At 40.1% G+C, this 22,457-nt stretch overlaps 2 protein-coding genes across 2 annotated transcripts; both read left to right on the top strand.

The window, feature by feature from the left end:
• The first annotated feature begins 7,099 nt into the window (after window positions 1-7,099).
• Window positions 7,100-8,773, top strand: LOC127532533 (lithostathine-1-like). The gene is made up of 3 exons (XM_051944357.1): window positions 7,100-7,437; window positions 7,529-7,620; window positions 7,736-8,773. The coding sequence occupies exons 1-3, from the start codon at window positions 7,206-7,208 to the stop codon at window positions 7,847-7,849; spliced, it is 438 nt and encodes a 145-aa protein (XP_051800317.1). The 5' UTR covers window positions 7,100-7,205; the 3' UTR covers window positions 7,850-8,773.
• A 981-nt stretch (window positions 8,774-9,754) lies between these two features.
• LOC127532733 (scavenger receptor cysteine-rich type 1 protein M130-like) lies at window positions 9,755-21,524 on the top strand. The gene is made up of 5 exons (XM_051944767.1): window positions 9,755-9,801; window positions 18,278-18,408; window positions 18,897-19,049; window positions 20,132-20,425; window positions 21,184-21,524. The coding sequence occupies exons 1-5, from the start codon at window positions 9,755-9,757 to the stop codon at window positions 21,522-21,524; spliced, it is 966 nt and encodes a 321-aa protein (XP_051800727.1).
• The last annotated feature ends 933 nt before the right edge of the window (window positions 21,525-22,457 follow it).

Genomic DNA, 22,457 nt, shown 5'->3' with positions numbered 1-22,457 from the left:
CTCATTCTATTCAGTTTGTAACATGAGATCTCATTAACTTCTTTCTTCAAAATGGTTTAATGTATGACCACAAACAAGGAAATACTTTGAAAGTACGATAAATTTCCTCGGTGCTGTAACTTCCACATGGAGGTTACTTTAAATGAAGTCTGCTGCTACTGGCCTTGATTAAATTACTACAATATGATATTTAGGTGGTGAGGCTGTTTTGATTTATTGCTTTGTCAATAAGTTTGTAGTGTTTGAATTAACCATTTAGTGCATGTGTGCACAATGGTTGCATGTTTCACCTCCACAGATGGTGGGAGTCTTTTTTTTTTTTTCTTTCTCTCTTTTGAAGGTCAGTGCTGAAAAATGTGGGAAAGAAAACATGTCTATTGTCTAACGTTTCCACAGTGACTGATGAATAGCCTTATGTAATGTACATCCATCATGTCTGTCTTTGGACTCATTTTCATTCATGTTTTGTCTCTTCATGTATCCCAACAGGAACCGCTTATGAACAAACTGGTTTAAACAGGTGAGGACAGGTGGATTTACATCTGGTTTGCATTGATCAACAAAGCATGGAACCACAGTCTGACCTTTTGTTACACAACTATCACAGTTACCTTCACTTGGACCACTTTGTGCTATGAAACATTTTCCATCACTGTGGTTGGACGACTATTTAAATTTGTCCTCTGAAGAAAGACGACATAATGTGGAACTCTTTCATTACCACCACTAGTTGATGTGGTCGGCCTCCAAGTCCTCCCTACAATCAGCTGGTAAATATGTGAGAATCCATCTCACTGACTTCAGTTCAGTATTCAGTACTATCATCTATTAATGATTTATAAAAATAAAAAAAAAGGCTCCAACACCTCAGTGTCACCCCCTATTTAAAAGACAGACTACAGGGTGTGTTCTCACTCCTTTCCTCTACATCCTGTACACTAATGTACATGGACACATTATTGAACAGACCTACTGGGCACAGGCCCATGACAATATACAGGTAAAAGCCAGAAAATTAGAATATTTTCATAAACTTGATTTATTTCCGTAATTGCGAACAAAAGGTATAACTTTTACATTATATGTAATCATTGCACGCAGACTGATGCACTTCAAATGTTTATTTATTTAATTTTGATGATCATAGGTGGCAACAAATGAAAATCCGACATTCCGTGGGTCAGAAAATTAGAATATTGTGAAATGGGTCAAGTTTGAAGACACCTGGTGCCACCCACTAACCAGCTGATTAACTCAAAACACCTGCAAAGGGCTTTAAATGGTCTCTCAGTCCAGTTCTGAAGCTTACACAAACATGGGGAAGACTTCAGATTTGACAGCTGTCCAAAAGGCAACCATTGACACATTGCACAAGGAGGGCAAGACTCAAAAGGTTATTGCTGAAAAGGTTGGCTGTTCTCAAAGCTCTGTGTCCAAACACATTAATGGAGAGGCAAAGGGTAGGAAAAACTGTGGTAGGAAAAAGTGTACAAGCGACAGGGATCACCGCGCCCTGGTGAAGATTGTGAAAAAAAACCCATTCAAAAATGTGGGGGAGATTCACAAGGACTGGACTGCTGCAGGAGTCAGTGCTTCAAAATCCACCACCAAGAGACGCATGAAAGACATGGGTTTCAACTGCCGCATACCTCGTGTCAAGCCTCTTTTGAACAAGAAACAGCGCGCAAAGCGTCTCACCTGGGCTAAAGAAAAAAAGAGCTGGACTGCAGCTGAGTGGTCCAAAGTTATGTTTTCTGATGAAAGCAAATTTTGCATTGCCTTTGGAAATCGAGGTCCCAGAGTCTGGAGGAGGACAGGAGAGGTACAGGATCCACGTTGCCTGAAGTCTAGTGTGAAGTTTCCACCATCAGTGATGGTTTGGGGTGCCATGTCATCTGCTGGTGTCGGTCCACTCTGTTTCCTGAGATCCAAGGTCAACACAGCCGTCTACCAGCAAGTTTTAGAGCACTTCATGCTTCCTGCTGCTGACCTGCTTTATGGAGGTGGGGATTTTATGTTCCAACAGGACTTGGCGCCTGCACACAGTGCCAAATCTACCAGTGCCTGGTTTAAGGACCATGATATTTCTGTACTCAATTGGCCAGCCAACTCGCCCGACCTTAGCCCCATCGAAAATCTGTGGGGTATTGTTAAGAGGAAGATGCAGAATGCCAGACCCAAAAATGCAGAAGAGCTGAAGGCCACTATCAAAGCAACCTGGGCTCTCATAACACCTGAGCAGTGCCAGAAACTGATCGACTCCATGCCACGCCGCATTAATGCAGTCATTGAGGCAAAAGGAGCTCCAACCAAGTATTGAGTACTGTACATGCTCATATTTTTCACGTTCATACTTTTCAGTTGGCCAACATTTCTACAAATCCTGTTTTTGTATTGGCCTCAGGTAATATTCTAATTTTCTGACCCACGGAATGTCGGATTTTCATTTGTTGCCACCTATGATCATCAAAATTAAATAAATAAACATTTGAAGTGCATCAGTCTGCGTGCAATGATTACATATAATGTAAAAGTTATACCTTTTGTTCGCAATTACGGAAATAAATCAAGTTTATGAAAATATTCTAATTTTCTGGCTTTTACCTGTACATCCCAGAATGAGACAGACAAATAGTAAGATGGAATGGACAGAAAATGACCACAGAGAGAAAATGTAAACACACAGATTCAAAATGACCAAAATCTGAAACAATTGACAAGAATTAAATGCAAATGACCATATACAAATGTGAAAAAAATGAACAGAAGTGCAACCATACAAGGATGTAAAACGACAATTAAAAGACACAATATGATGCTAAACTTCAGGAAGATGCAGTTGGAGACACAAAACAGAAACCATGACTTACTCCTCTGTGGGACGAATGGGGAGACTTTTACATAGGGGCAAATTGTTTTTAATCCATACATGCATCATCTGTAAATCAGAAGTTATTTCTTTAATAAATAACTAAATGTCATGACATGGGGCAGAGGGATCTCATTACTGCTGTCAGCAGATGAGATACTCATTGCTTTGCAAATCAAGGGAGGAAAATTTGTTTTAAGAGCAAGAAGCAAGTCCAAGACAAGGAGAAGAGAGAGGAAAGGGGAGACATAAGACATTACTGCAGCTGTAATCTGGACAATCATTAGAATTCTGAGATTTAGATAAAGAGAGAAGAAGTGGAGAGTTTGGAGATGTCACCAGCCTGCAGACCAGGTAAGAAATATGTTTAAGAACATCAGAAAAGCAGAAGAAAATGGATTTTAGTCTCTTCAGTGCATACAATAGGACAACAGATCAGACCCAGGTAGTATTTTTCTGATAAGTTCAGAAACAAACAACATCTTGTGTAACTTCAGAATGCTGGCATGTGCTGACAGGTTCTGATGAATGTGTTTTATCCTCAGGTGTTAACGGGGCCTTGCTGTGCATCGTCCTTTTATCAGGTCAGTCTGCATGTGTAGGATTCATGGTAAAAGTTGTTCTGCTACACAAATATGTTTAGAAATGCTGGAATATTTTGACTTTTAACAGTTACAAAAAACTGTGAAAACATCTGCAAATGTATGTCAAATAATTGTATTTTTGGTGTATTGAAGACAGTGAAACTGTCATTTTATTCCCATTTGTAAAACATCTGATTTCTGATGTCTGTTCTTGACGTCACTCTTTCCATTGACTTTTGAAGCAACTGTTGGATTTCTAACATGTTCCATGAAGAATCTGTCTCCTACCAACCCGATCATTTTAATGTTTGATGATTTTATATCTGAAGTATCTTTGAGTGTTTTGAAAAGCGCCGTACAAATAATATGTATTATTATTGTTATCATTTCACCAACTTTAACCATGTGATACATCTAAAGATAGAGACAATTTTATGAAGACTTTACAAAGACAATGTGAATGAATGCATGTTTGTAGCATCAAACATTTCAGCAGAACAAAATGGTTTAATAAGGAGAGCAAACCTCAGACATGTGGATGATGTAAATATGACACGTTTGCTTCATTTACGACCATTTTCAGTCCACAGCAGTCATTGGTGTCCAACCTGTGGGTGTGTTTGATCCACATCTGTCTTATTATTGTTTTTATGTCACATTCATGTGATCATTTGACTTGTTGACATCAGGACCATGACAGTCCTGACCTCAACAAACAAGTCATTTTAACCCAAACTCAAAGGTTAAAGTGCTTATTTTACCCAAAACAACAAACTTTAAACCTTAATGTGAATGATTTGTTAACTGCAGCACAGAGAAACAGTCACTGCTACAAATTATGTCACATTCAGGGTGAAAAATGTGTCTTTTTCAGGGCTCTGTTCAGGCCTTCATCTTTACAAATTGATTGATGAACCAAAGACCTGGAGTGAAGCCCAACAGTACTGCAGAGAAAAGTTCACTGACCTGGCTACTGTGGACAACATGGAAGACGTGGATCAACTGATTGCAGCTGCTGGCAGTGGCTACAGTGGTAAAGTATGGATTGGCCTGTATGACAATTCTAGCAGCTGGGCGTGGTCGATGACAGATGACGGCTACTACGGAACCAACAATCAGCTGTTTCTGAAGTGGTACAGAGGTAGACCAAATGGTCGCAGAGATGAGTGGAAGCAATGCACTATTTTACTTGGAGGCCAATGGTTGGATGATGTGTTATGCTCCCGTCAACACTCCTTTCCCTGCTATGACAATTCAAACAGTGAGTAAAACATTACTTCTTGTGGTTTCTGTGATCCAGTAACATGTAGTGCATTTTCCAGACTGTGGTATAATTATTACTTCAAGTGTGTGTTTAGGCCCCAAAACAGGAAATGAACGGCAGCTTTGACTGTTTCATTTGTCTTGTAAAGATGGAACTCAGATGTGAAGATTTCTTAATTTGATTTCATGCAGATTGGATTTTTAAAACTGTTCGTCAGAAGAAATTACTTTCATGTCCAAATTAACCCTTTAGACGCCAGAGTTTTTTCAATAAAATATTCAGTTTTGAAAACATTTTTTAAAAAAGGTTGTAACTTGAAAATGGTTAGAGATAAAGGCAAACTTTAAATGAGAAAAATCATCAGTATGACCCAAAGTTCATGATGGGAGTAAATTCACTCATCTAATTTGCATATTATGACATCACCAGGCGGCGGACATACGGATTACATAACTTTATTGATGTTTATGGGTCAAGATGGCATTGTTTGGCTCAGAATTTGTCAGATCTCTGTCTCCACGATACCCAACAGGGTCATCAAAATGTCTGATCCACTTGTGAAACTCTTCCTGATCTGTCAAGCAAACCCAGCAATCATCATCGTCATTTACGACGGGGCCGTGAACGCAACTATAGCCTCCACCGTTATTGTCAGTGCATTTCAGTGGGGGGGGTGCTGGGGGACACGCACCTCCCTCCGCCTGGATGAGTGGGGCCCCATTGGTCGCTCCTCTTTACTCACGTCACAAGCTTTGCACAATACACCTTGTAAATAGACACTTAGGGCACACAACATATCCCTTGGAGGGGTGGAAAGGTACTACTCCTGTTCCACAACTCCCCTCCAATTTTAATGCACAGTGCAATGTTGTACTGTGACAAGCCCCCCCCCCCCCCCCCCCCCCCCGCCCCCACCCCGCCACTACTTCCCCCAATTTTAACGCACTACATACACATTCACATTTCGGTCTGGGGGGCGGGGGGGTGGGGGGCGAGTGGTCGTGGGGGAGGTGGGGGAGGTGGGGCTGTGGGGCGCCGTGGGGGTCTGCTATGGCCCGTTCTGCTGCGCGGGCCTTGGGGCTCTGGCTGTGTCGGGGGGGGGGCACTCCGGGTTCCTGGGCTGGCTCTCCGCTCGGTAGCTCCTGCGGGGGGGCTGTGTGGACCTCCTTGGGCTGGAGGGGACAGCTCCCTCCTTTTGGTGGAGGTTTTCATGCATGCCAGACCCACCACACCGGCACCTACCAAAACTCAATAGAGTTTGTTCCTCCGGTCGCTGAGTCAGTGGAGGTTGCTGGGTTAGTGTCTGTGGATCTCACTCTGCTCTATCTATCCTTCTTGTGGCCTCCTGACATCTTCATGATTGATCCAGTTGGGATTTTGTCGTATCTGGTGTTTGTGAAGGGTTTTAGATTTGTAACTGGTTTCAAGGTGTGAATAAAAGAGCACAAACAAATAAAATGCACCTTTTCTCTTAGAACACTGTCTATGCCTCACCTTTCTGTCTGTCCTGTGTTTGTTTTATGTTTCACTTGGGTGTGCACAGCCCTCAATGGCATAATGTAGGAAACAGCTTGAAATAAACATGATAGGTTAATTTGCCATGAGGACAGGTGATGGTCACAGTCACAAAGAAGAAAAAATTGCATGAAGCTTAAGCAATGACACCATGGGTGGTTGGTGTCATTTGTGAGCGGATATGCAGACAAAAAAAAGAAAAAAAAAAATAAGTCAGTGCATTTTCTCCCGCGGCTTCTATCGCGTCTGCTGCTATTTCCGCGTTTTTTTTTTCAACCCCCATTATCCCTCTCACCATTAGCGGTGTTTTGACCACCCCTGCTACACCCGCCATGTCCCCTCCTGCCACCCTGGACCCGGTAAAGCAAAGCATCGGCTCCACTATGTGCTGCTCGTGGACAGTCATGGTGCACCGACCCGCTGCCGTTACGCACAGACGCAGCGGCACTTTCTGTCTCAGTGGACGACTGAACATCTTCATCAGAGGGTGAATATTCCTCTTCAGAATATGAGTGAGCCATTATTTGACAAAGTACTTTGTCAGCGTTGAACAGACCTCTCTGTATGGTGAGTTTTCTCGCTCTAAAATGCGCCGTCTTACACTCTGTTATGCTCCGACGATGAGTCTTGTCTCCTCGGTTTTCAAACTATATGAACTCCAAAACTTTAAATGAAAACACACCCACAAATGATGCTCAGATTGAAGTTCTAGATGTCCACCATCTCCTGGTGTAAAGTAGTAACCGCATGAGGCACTATATTTGAAGCTATGGCTTATGTTCAGCAATGTTGCTTGTCGCAATATTGTGACTTTGGCACTTAAAGGGTTAATCCGACTGAACTTTCAAAATTCTTGCCAGCTTCTTCTCCAAGATATGTCTTCAAGTCCTGGACGAACCTGACGTGGGAGGAAGCTCAGAGCTACTGCAGGAAGTTCCACACAGACCTGGCCTCCATCAGGAATGAAGAAGAGATGAAACTGATCCAGGAGGCTGGAACAGGAAATGAGTACATTTTCGTTGGTCTGTCCAGAAGAACCTGGTACTCTTGGTCAGACGGCACAGAGCATGAATTCAAAAACTTCCTGACTGGACACCCATTAGCTAAAACTGGAGACTGTGCTACCAGTGTGATCGGTGCTACTGATGCTGGAAAGTGGGTGGAAGATCACTGTGACCAAAAACGTCCTTTCATGTGCCACTACGGTGAGTTGTCTTCAAACAAACTCACACTGACTGTGCTGCACTGACACTCAAGTCTATTTTTCATGAATCTGTATTTCCATTTTGTCCACAGAGAAAAAGCAGCAGCTTCGGATCAAGCTGAGGGTTCAGAAATCTGCAATGGACCTGAATGACCCCGCTGTGACGGAGGCCATCCAGAAACTGGTCAGTGTGAGATGAGATACTTTCATGTTAACATTTAAATTTAAGGGACATCAATCTGTAAGAACAAGAAGAAGAATCAAAATCTTTTCTTTCTGCTCATGAACTTGTTTTTCAGCTGGAGAAGAAGCTGAAAGAGAAAGGGATCACAGCAGGGTTCAAACTTAGATGGGTCAAGAAGCCTGACAACACCATCTTTGAGGAAGAGAAGGACGAGAAGGATGAACTGTAAACTGTATTTACAGGATATCTTTCATTTGTTTTACTTTGAAGGTTCATGTTTTAGGTTGACATGTTAGAGCCAACTAATAAATATCAAACTGTCATGTGAGACATTTATTGTTTTGGAGTAGAGCAGAGTCAATTGTTCAGAAAACTGAACAAATATCTTATTTATCCTGTTGCTGTGTTGATAAATTCATGGTAGGGCAGATTTACAGCTGATTTTATGCAACATACATGTGGAAATCTACACATTTAAACTGTGAAAACTTTCTCATGTGAAAATGTTGTAATGAACTGCAGAGACATCAGCGTATCCCTGTAAAGCTGGATTCATTTATAGAGCATGTTGTTGGAGATTTCAGAGTGATGTGTGATGTATTAGGATTTAATATTGTAGCTTTGTAAGAAAATCTCTGAGGTCATGAGAGTTGTGAAGGAAAAATGACTCTTTCCCCTTTCTAAGGTCATAATGGCCTTTAGACAGACAGACACTGCAGGAGATCAGATATCGTCTATTGTGATGTGACTAAGCAGACCAGTTGTCTCCATGTTGGTCTGTAATCTAAATCTGACCTTCTCCCAACTCCAATATAAAGCCAAAGATCAGAGAGAATCCTCAGAAGTGCTGCTGGCATTGCTTGCATGTACTGCTGCTCTGTTGGTGTCACTTCTCCTGATATCAGTAAACATTACTCACAACCTAAGTCATCTGAGTCTCCAGTGTGTCTCTCTGGATCTGCCTCCACATCACTGAACTTCAGCAACAAGAGTCCAGTGAATGTTCTTCATTGTGTGGTTTTTAAATATCTACAGATCTGTAGCTGACTTGTATCTGTTCTTTGTGTTAAAACTGTTTTTGCAACTGTAATCATCATAACGATTTCTGTTCATTATACTGGTTTGGTTTTCAATAAAGAGTTCTGACAACAAAAATCATCACCAGTTGTATCCTTTAAAATGTAAATGAGACTTTTCAGTTTAATCTGAATCTTTATTTAAATATCCAGTCATGCTTTAAACCCACAACTCTTTCTAAACCTGCTTCTGAACCAGCTGAGCTGCTACATGAACTCTGGCATGAAGGAAAATATTTACAATCAGATGTAATGAGTAATAAAAATATAACAAAATATTCATGTGTGAAAATTAAAGTGTCGTTCACTTCACAGTTTACAATCTGGTTGAAATGAAGACTGAATGGTTAGAAACTTATTCTCATGATCTCTTTGGTTTATGAAAAGATAAAGAACATATTCTGTGAAAAAATCCTTCTTGTTGTAAAATTTCCTAAATTTCCCTTGATGTTGTCGTGTAAGTCTGACCAGGTGAACTAAACTGACATCATCTGTGAGTTAAAGAGTAAATTCCACAAGTATGTCAGGATGAAATGTGAACTCAACCTGGAATCATTTCTTGCAGTGTTGTGACTGCTCCACTTGGTGGCGATAAAGAACAAGAAAAACAAACACCTCTGATCCTGTAATGAGTGGAAACACTCCATCTGTTTCTCTGACAGGTCAAGGAAGGACATAGATTCAGTTTGTGTTGAAACAAAACTGTCACAGGTTTGTGGAGAACCCAGATGTAGAAACTAATGAGGTGGAGGAGATCAAAGACTTAGTGAAGAAGGTGTTGATTTAGGAAAGTGCAGTAACACATATTGTTACACACAGGAGAAGACACAATATTAATTAGCAGCTCGGCTAGGATGTAGAGCTGAGGCTGAACAAACCAGGTAAGACAAGGCTGGGAGAGCTACAGGGAACATGGAAAAGAGAACACAAGGACTGGTAGAGATGGAAGAAACAACACAGACCAACTCTAGGTTAAAGGCTAAGCAAAACTACACAGTCTGAAGGGCAGAACAAAGACCAAAATATCTGGTGGGACCACTGTGGAGGGCATCAATGAGATGGAACATGTTGGAGGACCAAGTGGGAAGCTGGTGGTGGAGGAGACGTGACTCCTCTGGAGGTTGCCCAAAGGAAAGAATATCTTGTGAGTTGTCTCTTTCACTTTTCCCTAAAACTGTTATGTTTGTTCTTGGTTGGATTGTTAGTTTCCAGTGTTGAAGGAATCAATAAAATTATCAGTTGGTGTGTGATTTAGGCTGTAGGATTCATCACTACTTTTTCTGTTTACTTCAAGTGCATACTGCAGTACAAAGTAGACGCTAATTCTTATAGTATGCGTACATACTACATACATTTTTCCTGCACGTTGTAATTTGGTTTCATCTACACTAGCGGTCAGAAGATTAGAACAGCCATTTGTTTACAATTTTTAATGGAAGTTAAGCATGTTAATGTCTCCTTGGACTCTGAAATATGAATAAACAAACAACAAATCAACAAATGAAGTAAAAAAAAGCAATACAGAAACCAAAATGTATTATAAGCTTTTGACTCATTTAAACAGCCACCTTCAGCAGATACAACAGCTGAACACACTCACGGCATTCTTTCCACAATGGAAATCAAATATCCTTCAGAAAGTTCTTCCAACTCTGTCGCAGAAGTTCCCATAAATTTGTGGTTCTTGTAGGTTCTTTGCTTTCACTCTTCTGTCCAGTTCATCCCAAACCAGCTCCATGAGGTTTCAGTCTGGAGGCTGTGCTGCCACTCCATGTTGTCAAGCTCTGGTTCTTTTTTCCTGAGCTAGTTCTGATGTAGCTTGGACTTATCTTTGGGGTTATTATCTTGCTGTAGGATGAACCCCTGACCATCTAGGAACATACCAGAGCGTTCTGCATGGAGCTGCAGAATGCTGTGGTAGCTGTTTAGTTTCAGGGTTCCTCTGACTCTGTACAAGAACCGACTGTACTCCTGTCAGACTTTCTCCCAGTTTGTGAGTCCCATTTGATGGAGAAGAAAACTGTACACACTGACACCTTGACTTTCTTGGCAATTTCTCTGTAGGAAAGACCTACATTTTTGCATGTTCTGATGGTCTGTCTCTCTTCTGCTGTTAATTGTCTTTTTCTCTCCATTTTTATAACAACACTCTACTTCCTGCAGTACAGCGCTGTTGTAATAATGCTCTGGAGGGTCTGGTGCCATGGTGTGTTCCAGCAGACAGCGGGGGTTGTAAGTAATCAAGGGAAGTTGTTACACCTTTAAGGTCTGGTAGCACCAGTTTTCAAGGTTTGCTGCAGAACAGCTTTAAGTGTTTAACCCATTTCTTATTCCTTGAAACAGGCCTTTCTGTAGAATTCTGAAATGTACATTATTTTTCAATCTTGGGTAACCTTAACTTTATTTTTTAACATCTGGCAGTTCACCAAAATAAATCAAAGTAAAGCAAGAAACCGAAAGAAACAAAAGTTGTTTTTTTTTTAAAAGTCAATAAAAATATAGCTGTAATAACTATGACCTCATAGGAGAAGCTCCACAACAATGTAGTTCAGACCACAGACCTCCTCCAAAGTGTCATTTTCTTCATTTTGTTCCAATCCAAAATGTATTATTCTGATGTATTTCTTTTTGGTCGACTGTGATGTGTTTTTAAATATCTTATTTACATCTTTTTTGAGACAGAACAATTGAGGTTCTATCACCGTTTGTATTTACTTTTTTTAGACTCTAAAACATAAAGTTTATTGTCAATAGAATCATTGTCATTTACACTGACCCCTTTATGTCACACTGACCCACACCAAATCAAACTGAAGCAAGAAAATAAGGGAAGAAAAAGAGTTGGGGAAAAAATAAATAAATGTACAAATTATAATCACCCAGGAAGAACTCCGTGACAATGTAGTTCAGAGCACAAACCTGCTGAAAAGTCTCATTGAACATCATTGTAAATTTCTGTCACAGTAAAGATATTATTTTTATTTTTATTTTCAGTCTGCTGTAGAGTTTGGTAAAGTTGGAAAGATATTCACAGATTCGGACTTCCGGCATCAATAACTCACGAGATATATGTTGTCAAAACATGAACGATGCCTCTTTCAAATCGTTGTAAGGTAGACAATGTGCTACAAGGCCAGTTTTATCAAAAGTAGCTGTCTTTCAAGCTGCAGAAATAACATTGGTGTCTATGAGCAGCCGGCGGTGCGACGAGTGAACAGGGACCGTCTGCAAATAGCAAACCTGCTGCAACAGCAAAAACAGACACTACACAAATATTCAATAACTTCACTCTTATACACTGCAGAGCTACCAAAATCACTGTAGCCATGAATGGACTGCGGCTGGTCATACTACAGCTCTTGGTTTGGTGCTAAATCAAAAATCTGAATTTTAAGGAATTTTTATTTTTTATTGTTATTACTTTATTAGTAATAAAATTCAATAACTTCACTCTTACACACTGTACAGTCACCAAAATCACTGGAGTCCTCAATTATCTCCTGCTGGTCATACTACAACTCTTGCTTTGGCACTAAATTAGAAATAAGAATTTTAAGGAATTTTTATGAGTATTAAAATTCAATAACTTCACTCTTACACACTGTACAATCACCAAAATCACTGTAGCCATCGATTTTCTCCTGCTGGTCATACTACTACTCTTGGTTTGGTGCTAAATCAAAAATCTGAATTTTAAGGAATTTTTATTATTATTTTATGAGTATTAAAATTCAATAACTTCAGTCTTACACAGTGTACAGTCACCAAAGTCTCTGGAGTCATCAATGGGCTCCTGCTGGTCATACTACAGCTCTTGCTTTGGTGTTGAAAAATCAGAATTTTAAGGAATTTTTATGTTTATTATTATTCACAAATCTGTCTAAATGTGTGATAGTGAGCACTTCTCCTTTGCTGAGATAATCCATCCACCTCACAGGTGTGCCATATCAAGATACTGATTAGACACCATGATTAGTGCACACTATGCTTGCACTAGGAATTTGAAATGAAGAGCCACTGTGGCTCACTCATAAGAACAACAATGAGCCACAAAAAGCCACAAATTTCTGTGTCAGTGATAGCGGGGAAAAAATGAGTCATTTTCCTGCAGTCTGGTGCATTTTGAGGTAAAAAAAAAAAGCACAATTAAACAGTTCGACTTTAACTATTTTATTCTACTTATAAGTATGTATGTTGTTATTTTTATTACAAACAGGCAGTCAGGGGTGAAGACACATTCCCATGTATATATGCATTTGGCCATTTAAAAAGCTGTACCTTAAACATGTTCATGATCAAAATTTTTGACCCATTAAAATATTAATTTCATGTCTAATTTACCTTCTTTTCCTCCTATGTCCAATTCTTCAACCCTCACTATGTACCATATCTCACAATTGTAGCATAAACTCAACAAAAACTTCCTCTAGGGGAGTCAGATTTTGGTAAGTGACCCTACAAAATCTGACTCCAGATCTTATTTCATGTCATACAATCTGCAAAGTTAACTCAACCTCCATATAGTCCTAGTTTTGAAAAAGTCTGTCTGTTCTTAATCTGCCATACTGTGATCATTTAGCCCCATATTTTATTATTCTGTTCTTACAGACTGTAATTTACTAGTTTTTTTTTAATTGTTGTGATTTGGTGTTTTAGCTCTTGTAGCAAATAATTTCCCAGGTGTGGGATAAATAAAGAATTTCAATTCTATTATATTGTTAACTGGCCCAATAAAAATAACAACAATAACAAATGACTTTATACTTAAGAACTATACTTATATTAAAGACTTTATACATAAATACCAGACATATTTTGATGCCATATCTTGTATTCTTAGGGGAGTCCGATTTTAAATAAGGAGATATAAAGTTTTCTCAGTGAACAATTATTTTATTGACACGTGTAGAACACTGATGGAATTTGAACGATATTTGGCGATTACACACTGTCCTGTCCTGATGTCCTCATAGGAGTGAAGCTGAGAGTAGCGTAGGATCTCCCCCCAATGGCATTTAGGATGTGCACATACAGATTAGAAGAGGAGGAGAAACATGTCACCTAATCATATTTAACAGGAAAGCATATCTGCAGTTCGGTACTTAATCACATTTAACTCTGAAAACCTGTAGAAAACAACAACAAAAACAGTAAACGTACAACAGAAAACCCGTCTAGTGGCCACAGAGTGAAACGTAAGTCGCGCGCGTTCACGCGAAGGCGGAGTCAGATTTTTCCGGGGAGTGTGAAAATTCTACAACACCGTGTACGTGATCAAGATTCGGGTGGCTCTTGCTTTTTATAAGAAAAATAGAGCGCCACTGTGGCTCACACAGTTCAGAATGACTGCGCCATCCAGCAAAACGATATGCCAAAGGCGCTGTGGAGATCGGCTAGCACAAGCCTAGACACAGGTGTGCCTTAGACTGCCCACAATAAAAGACCACTCTGAAAGGTGCAGTTTTGTTTTATTGGGGGGGGGGGGTCCACTCCTCTTCAATGGCTGTGTGAAGTTGCTGGATATTGATGGAAACTGGTACACGCTGTCGTATACGCCGATCCAGAGCATCCCAAACATGCTCAATGGGTGACATGTCCGGTGAGTATGCTGGTCATGCAAGAACTGGGACGTTTTCAGCTTCCAAGAATTGTGTACAGATCCTTGCAGCATGGGGCCGTGCATTATCCTGCTGCAACATGAGGTGATGTTCTTGGATGTATGGCACAACAATGGGCCTCAGGATCTCGTCACGGTATCTCTGTCATTCAAAATGCCATCAATAAAATGCACCTGTGTTCTTGGTCCATAACAGACGCCTGCCCATACCATAACCCCACCGCCACCATGGGCCACTCCATCCACAACACTGACATCAGAAAACCACTCACCCACATGACGCCACACACGCTGTCTGCCATCTGCCCTGAACAGTGTAAACAGGGATTCATCCGTGAAGAGAACACCTCTCCAACGTGCCAGACGCCATCCAATGTGAGCATTTGCCCACTCAAGTTGGTTACGACGACGAACTGTAGTCAGGTGGAGACCCAGATGAGGACAACGAGCAGCAGATGAGCTTCCCTGAGATGGTTTCTGACAGTTTGTGCAGAAATTCTTTGGTCATGCAAACCGATTGTTTCAGCAGCTGTCAGAGTGGCTGGTCTCAGACCAACTTGGAGGTGAACATGCTGGATGTGGAGGTCCTGGGCTGGTGTGGTTACACGTGGTCTGCGGTTGTGAGGCTGGTTGGATGTACTGCCAAATTCTCTGAAACGCCTTTGGAGACGGCTTATGGTAGAGAAATGAACATTCAATACACCAGCAACAGCTCTGGTTGACATTCCTGCTGTCAGCATGCCAATTGCACGCTCCCTCAAATCTTTGTGCTGTGTGATAAAACTGCACCTTTCAGAGTGTCCTTTTATTGTAGGCAGTTTAAGGCACACCTGTGCACTAATCATGGTGTCTAATCAGCATCTTGATATGGCACACCTGTGAGGTGGATGGATTATCTCAGCAAAGGAGAAGTGCTCACTATCACACATTTAGACAGATTTTTGAATAATAATAAACATAAAAATTCCTTAAAATTCTGATTTTTCAACACCAAAGCAAGAGTTGTAGTATGACCAGCAGGAGCCCATTGATGACTCCAGAGACTTTGGTGACTGTACACTGTGTAAGACTGAAGTTATTGAATTTTAATACTCATTAAATAATAATAAAAATTCCTTAAAATTCAGATTTTTGATTTAGCACCAAAGCAAGAGTTGTAGTATGACCAGCAGGAGACAGTTGATGGCTACAGTGATTTTGGTGACTGTACAGTGTGTAAGAGTGAAGTTATTGAATTTTATTACTAATAAAGTAATAACAATAAAAAATAAAAATTCCTTAAAATTCAGATTTTTGATTTAGCGCCAAACCAAGAGCTGTAGTATGACCAGCCGCAGTCCATTCATGGCTACAGTGATTTTGGTGGCTCTACAGTGTATAAGAGTGAAGTTATTGAATATTTGTGTAGTGTCTCTCTTCGCTGTTGCAGCAGGTTTGCTATTTGCAGACGGTCCCTGTTCACTCGTCGCACCGCCGGCTGCTCATAGACACCAATGTTATTTCTGCAGCTTGAAAGACAGCTACTTTTGATAAAACTGGCCTTGTAGCACATTGTCTACCTTACAACGATTTGAAAGAGGCATCGTTCATGTTTTGACAACATATACACACGTGGACAAAATTGTTGGTACCCCTCAGTTAAAGAAGGAAAAACCCACAAATCTCACTGAAATCACTTGAAACTCACAAAAGTAACAATAAATAAAAATTTATTGAAAATTAAATAATCAAAAACAGCCATTACTTTTGAATTGTTGATTAACATATTTATTTAAAAAAACAAACTAATGAAACAGGCCTGGACAAAAATGATGTTACCTCTATAAAAGATTGAAAACTATTTGACCAGAGTGACATGATTAACTCAGGTGTGTCATTTAATTGACATCACAGGTGTTTCCAAACTCATAATCAGTCAGTCTGCCTATTTAAAGGGAGACAAGTAGTCACCCTGCTGTTTGGTGAAAAGGTGTGTACCACACTGAACATGGACAACAGAAAGCGAAGGAGAGAATTGTCCCAGGACATCCGAAAAAAATTATAGACAAACATCTTAAAGGTAAAGGCTATAAGACCATCTCTAAACAGCTTGAAGTTCCTGTGACAACAGTGGCTCATATTATTCAGAAGTTCAAGACCCACGGGACAGTAGCCAACCTCCCTGGACGTGGCCGCAAGAGGAAAATTGATGACAAATTGAAGAGACGGATCGTTGGAATTGTATCCAAAGAGCCCAGAGCAACCTCCAAAGAAATTAAAGGTGAACTCCAAGGCCAAGGTACATCAGTGTCAGATCGCACCATTCGTCGTTGTTTGAGCCAAAGTGGACTTCATGGGAGACGACCAAGGAGGACACCACTGCTGAAAAAAACTCATAAAAAAGCCAGACTGGAATTTGCAAAAATGCATGTTGACAAGCCACAAAGCTTCTGGGAGAATGTCCTTTGGACAGATGAGACCAAACTGGAGCTTTTTGGTAAGGCACATCAACTCTATGTTGATAGACTCAAAAACCAAGCATACGAAGAAAAGAACACTGTCCCTACGGTGAAACATGGAGGAGGCTCAGTAATGTTTTGGGGCTGCTTTGCTGCATCTGGCACAGGGTGTCTTGAAAGTGTGCAAGGTACGATGAAATCTGAAGACTATCAAGGCATTCTGGAGAGAAATGTGCTGCCTAGTGTCAGAAAGCTTGGTCTCAGTCGCAGGTCACGGGTCTTCCAACAGGACAACCATCCAAAACACACAGCCAAAAACACCCAAGAATGGCTGAGAGAAAAGCGTTGGACTATTCTAAAGTGGCCTTCTATGAGCCCAGATCTGAATCCCATTGAACATATGTGGAAGGAGCTGAAACATGCCATTTGGAGAAGACACCCATCAAACCTGAGACAACTGGAGCTGTTTGATCATGAGGAGTGGGCCAAAATACCTGTTGACAGCTGCAGAACGCTCATTGACAAATACAGAAATCGTTTAATTGCAGTGATTGCCTCAAAAGGTTGTGCAACAAAATATTAAGTTATGGGTACCATCATTTTTGTCCAGCCCTATTTCATTAGTTTGTTTTTTTTAAATAATTATGTTAATCAACAATTCAAAAGTGATGGCTGATTTTGATTATTTAATTTTCAATAAATTTTTATTTATTGTTACTTTTGTGAGTTTCAAGTGATTTCAGTGAGAATTGTGGGTTTTTCCTTCTTTAACTGAGGGGTACCAACAATTTTGTCCACGTGTGTATCTCGTGAGTTATTGATGCCGGAAGTCCGAATCTGTGAATATCTTTCCAACTTTACCTACGTAACTGCTTGAGGGTGTGTGCAGCTCAGGTAGGACCTTATTTACTGACGGACACGTTTACTTTGATTCTCCAAGCTCTGAACTGATGCATCCACCACAAATACTCAAATGAACACACAATACAGAAAGAAAAGCTCATGTGGGGTGTTCAAGAGTGCAGCTTTGGTAGGAAATCTGAGCATCAAACACCTAATTAATGCATTCTGGGTCATTTATTTATGAGAAAACAACAGATGGCTGCAGCTTTTGCAGGAATTTCAACATCAAACAATTAATTTTCAGCATTCTAGCTATTTTTCTGCACCAATTTGCTGTAAAAATGTCTTTGTTTATTGAAAAACAAAAACCACACACACTAAAACAGAGAGACATTCCAAATACTCTGGAATCAAGCATTCTGTGTTACTTTCAAATATTTATTCTGTTGTCAAATAACTTCTAAATCTAATATTTTTATCATATAAATGTTCATATTATTTTTTTATTTTTAGGTTTTTGATCTATTTTTTGTGTAAAACACAATAAATGTACCCTGAATTCAAAGGGAATCTGTGCAGTCACTGCATTTGCTCCTAAAATCTTTGAATTTCAGTCTCACCTGTCTGAGCTCCTGTTCTCCTCACAGTCCTTCAGTCCGTCTGAGCTCCTGTTCTCCTCACAGTCCTTCAGTCCGTCTGAGCTCCTGTTCTCCTCACAGTCCTTCAGTCCGTCTGAGCTCCTGTTCTCCTCACAGTCCTTCAGTCCGTCTGAGCTCCTGTTCTCCTCACAGTCCTTCAGTCTCACCTGGCGCAGGTGTTCAAACGGAGCATGCTCAGTTTACGTGTGTTCAGCCAAACAAACAGAGGATTCAGAGAGTTTTTATCCCTTAATTCACAGAAAATTTAGTTTATTGTGAATATAAAGATCAGGAAACAATAATCCTCCTCCTCCTTCTTCTCCTTCAGCACCTCCTGCTGGACACCATCAGTCCTCCCACATTAAACCTCCTCAGTTCACTTTTCTCATCATTTATTCTATTTTATGTCACATTTCCTCAAATTAAAAGTCTTCTGTGTTTAAGTTCCATCTTAAAGCATCACATTTACAGTTTTTAAAGTTATTTTATGCTTCTAACCCAGTATTTAAATTAGCAATAAATGGAATTAGTTGCCTGATATTTGTCATTATTTGAAATAAAGCTTTGTATTTTAGGGTTGAACACTGCCATTTTAATGATTTTCACTGTTTTGATAAATTCCTGGGAGTCTTATTTTGAAATCCTCCACTTCCTGTCCCATCAGTGAGTCCTGCTGAGTTCCGGCTGGTCGGAGGTCCGAGTCCCTGTTCTGGCAGACTGGAGCAGCAGCGTCAGTCGGACTGGGAACCAGTGAGGGACCAGAACCTGGACTGGAACCTGACAGCAGCAGATCAGGAGGATCAGCTGTGGTTCTGTGGTTTCACTCAGAACTCTGGACCAGGAACCTCCACAAGACTTGGTCACCAGAGATGAGTCCAGAGGAACTGCAGAACCGCCCCCCTTCAGAGTGGAGATCACCTGCTCAGGTGAGGAGGAACCACCAATAATAATAATAATAATAATAATGACAAATATCAGCAAAATAATGTTGTTATGGTGGTTTTGCTCTTTAAATACAATCGGAATAGATAATTTCCTGTTAAACGCTGTAAAAGAATACATTTCTATTTGTAATAACCATTTGCCATAAACACTATTTACAGATTATTTACAAAAACTATCATTTTTCTTTCTTATTTATTTTTTTGCCAGATAATTTAAACACATTTTTAAAATTATTTTGCAATCTTTAAAATAAATACTTCTATTTCAAATAGTGTGAAATTTCAGTAAAGAAAAGATATTTTTGGCTCATTTAAACACAGTAAAAATGTTACGGTGAAACTTTTTAAAGAGAAAAGAACTTTATGACTTTTGTAAAAAATACAGATTTTTCAGAAAAACTTATTCACACATTTGGTCTTTTTTATTTTTTGTACAGTCTACATGGAAATTAAAATTTCTGTCTGTGATTTTAGCAGATATTATGTGTAATTAAACAAAACATGGATAATGTGTAAAGTTGAACAGAATTATGTAAAAATTCAAGCTTTTGTGTGTGAACAGAATTTTAGATTTGGCCTTTTTTTCATTGCAATATCTAAACTAGTATTTTTTTATTTGTCTTTTTATTTGCAATATATTATTTTTAATTTAGCAGACAAGGGAAATTCTGTAAAAAATATAATGATAATATTAAAAAGTGGCTTAAACTGATTAATCGATTAGTTGTTTAATATCAAATATCAGAAAATGGTAAAAATGTGTTGATCAGTGTTTCCTCAAACATCACGGCAGGAAAAACTATAAAATATGAATGAATTATTCTAAAAATGTTCAAATAAAAACCGTTGAAATACTGTAATTTTTTACAGTGTGAATCAGCACCGACACAGGAATGTTGTAATGATGTCATTTGTCCAAATGTTGAACCTTCTGATCTTCTGTCTCCTCCTGCAGACTCTGTGAGGCTGCAGAACCAGACTGACCTGTGTTCAGGTAGACTGCAGGTGAAGAGGAACCAGGTGTGGTCCTCAGTGTGTTCAGATGGATTTGACCTGCAGGATGCTGAGGTGGTCTGCAGGGAGCTGGGCTGTGGTTCTCCTTCAGGGTTCAAGGAGGAACTCTATGGAGAAGCTCCAGAGTGGATCCCAGAGTTCCGGTGTGGAGGCCATGAGTCTGCTCTGCTGCAGTGTGAGCGCTCAGATAGAGACACCTGCTCACCTGGAACCACCGTCACACTCACCTGCTCAGGTAAAGCTGCAGCTGGAATCACTGCCAGACAGCAGGTAACGTTCTTACAGCGTTGAAGAACGTTACCCACAAGTGTTCATGATTTTATGAAGAAAAAACTCATCAAATGTTCAGAGAATGTTCTCAGAAAGTTTACAGTGATGTTCCTGTAAAGAACAAAAAGTCTGAATGCAGCATTCAGAGGATGTTGTCAGAAACTCATATCAGGTTCTCAAACCAATATTCAAAACGTTTTCCAGATGTTCTCCAGGCCTCAGATGATGTTCATAAAACGTTCCTGTAATGTGACATTATTAAAGGAGGAAGGTTTAGCTTGTATGTTGAGGGAACGTTCTTCTTTAAAACACTGATGATAACAAATGATGTTTTCAATGAAACATTCAGAAAATGTTTTTAAGGTGTTACCACCTCAGACGACAGAACGTTCTTTAAAAGATGTTTCCACAAAGGTGGAGCGTTCTGTCTGCAAAGCCTGTCTGTTGTCTGAGGTGTTGATGTCAGGAACGTTTTCTGAAGACGTTCTGAAGATGTTGTTGAGGGAACATGTTCTAGAATCTGTCAAACATTTCCACAACGTTCCATGAAAACAAAGGTTTTCAATGCAACCTTCAGTTTGGAGAACATTCAGTCTAACAATGTTCTCACCAAGACATCTTTAGTTCTTCTACTTTTTAGAAGAACATTCTAGGAACTGAGAGAAAATGTTCTGCAGAACACATCAGTAGAACCTTCTCAGAGCTGCTCCTGTCTCCTCTCAGCTCCAGACCACGTGAGGCTGGTGGGAAACAGCAGCACCTGTGCAGGTGAGCTGCAGATGAAGGTCCATGGAGAGTGGAGGCCCGTGGTGGACTGGGTATGGGACGACAACCAGAACCTGACAGCAGTAGCAGCAGCAGTGTGTTCTCAGCTCGGATGTGGTTCTGATGTGACTACATATTTCGAGGACTTTGCATCAGTGAGACCCACGTGGTTTATCCAGTCCTCCTGCGTCCTGTCGGCTGTTTCCCTCCACGACTGTCTGTTTCCGAACAATGAGGCCAAAAGCGGCCAGGCCCTGCAGGTGGTCTGCTCAGGTAACAGCTTCAAGTGTTTCCTCTGAAAGATGAACTAAGAGCACAAAATCTTCTTCTTGGTTCCTTCTTCCCCTCAGTGTGCAGCTGCAGCAGCCACAAAGATCCACCATGTAGACTTTATTTATCCAGATGACCGTCATGAGCTATTTTTTACTGTTTTACTAGAAATGATCTTTAATTCAACAGAACTCTGAAAACCTGTAAAGTAACTGTTAAAAAACAACATTTTAACAGAATTGTTCTTCCACTAACAGTAAATCTGTTAAAAACAAAGTTAGGTTATTTAAATACAGTAAAAAATCTAAATTTTACCGTTCAATTTTAGCAACTTTAGTTGTCAAAGTAGCCTCCATGTACAGCAACAAACTGCTCCCAGCGCTCCTGCTACACTTTGAATGTGACCTTGACACACTCCATACATGCAGCTTTATTTAGTCCACCTTTACTTCCTTTAATTTTTTTAGCAGCTTTTAATATCAAAAGAACTATATTTTCTGTTCAAAACAGGTTCCTAGTGCAGCGATAAAGGTAAAAAGGTGGACTAAATCAAGCTAAAATCAAGCTAACAGAGAGTGTCACGGTCACATTCAAAGTGTAGCAGGAGCTCTGGGAGCAGTTCATCGCTGCAGCAGGAGGTTACTGAGACAGCTAAAGTAGATTCATTTAAGGATAGATTTTGTATTGAAAACTGTTTGTATTGGACTAAATCAAGCTAACTTGTGTGAGTGCGTCATGGCTCCGTTTCAAGTGTAGCAGGAGCTCTGGGAGCAGTTTGTCGCTGCACAAGGAGGCTGCTAAAACTGAAGTTTGTCAACTTTCTGAATCCTATTTTTTTCACAAACACAGGAACCAAAACTGAAGCTACTTATCACGTTTAACTGCAACAATAATGTGTTTAATAATAAAATAATGTCAGTAATAATGTGTTTTCTTCTGTTTTTCAGCTCTTCTGATGGATT

This window comes from Acanthochromis polyacanthus, chromosome 24 (genome assembly GCF_021347895.1).
Source record: "Acanthochromis polyacanthus isolate Apoly-LR-REF ecotype Palm Island chromosome 24, KAUST_Apoly_ChrSc, whole genome shotgun sequence".
NCBI lineage: Eukaryota > Metazoa > Chordata > Actinopteri > Pomacentridae > Acanthochromis > Acanthochromis polyacanthus.
Note: the sequence above shows the minus strand (reverse complement) of the source record. Positions and strands in the feature narration are given on the sequence as shown.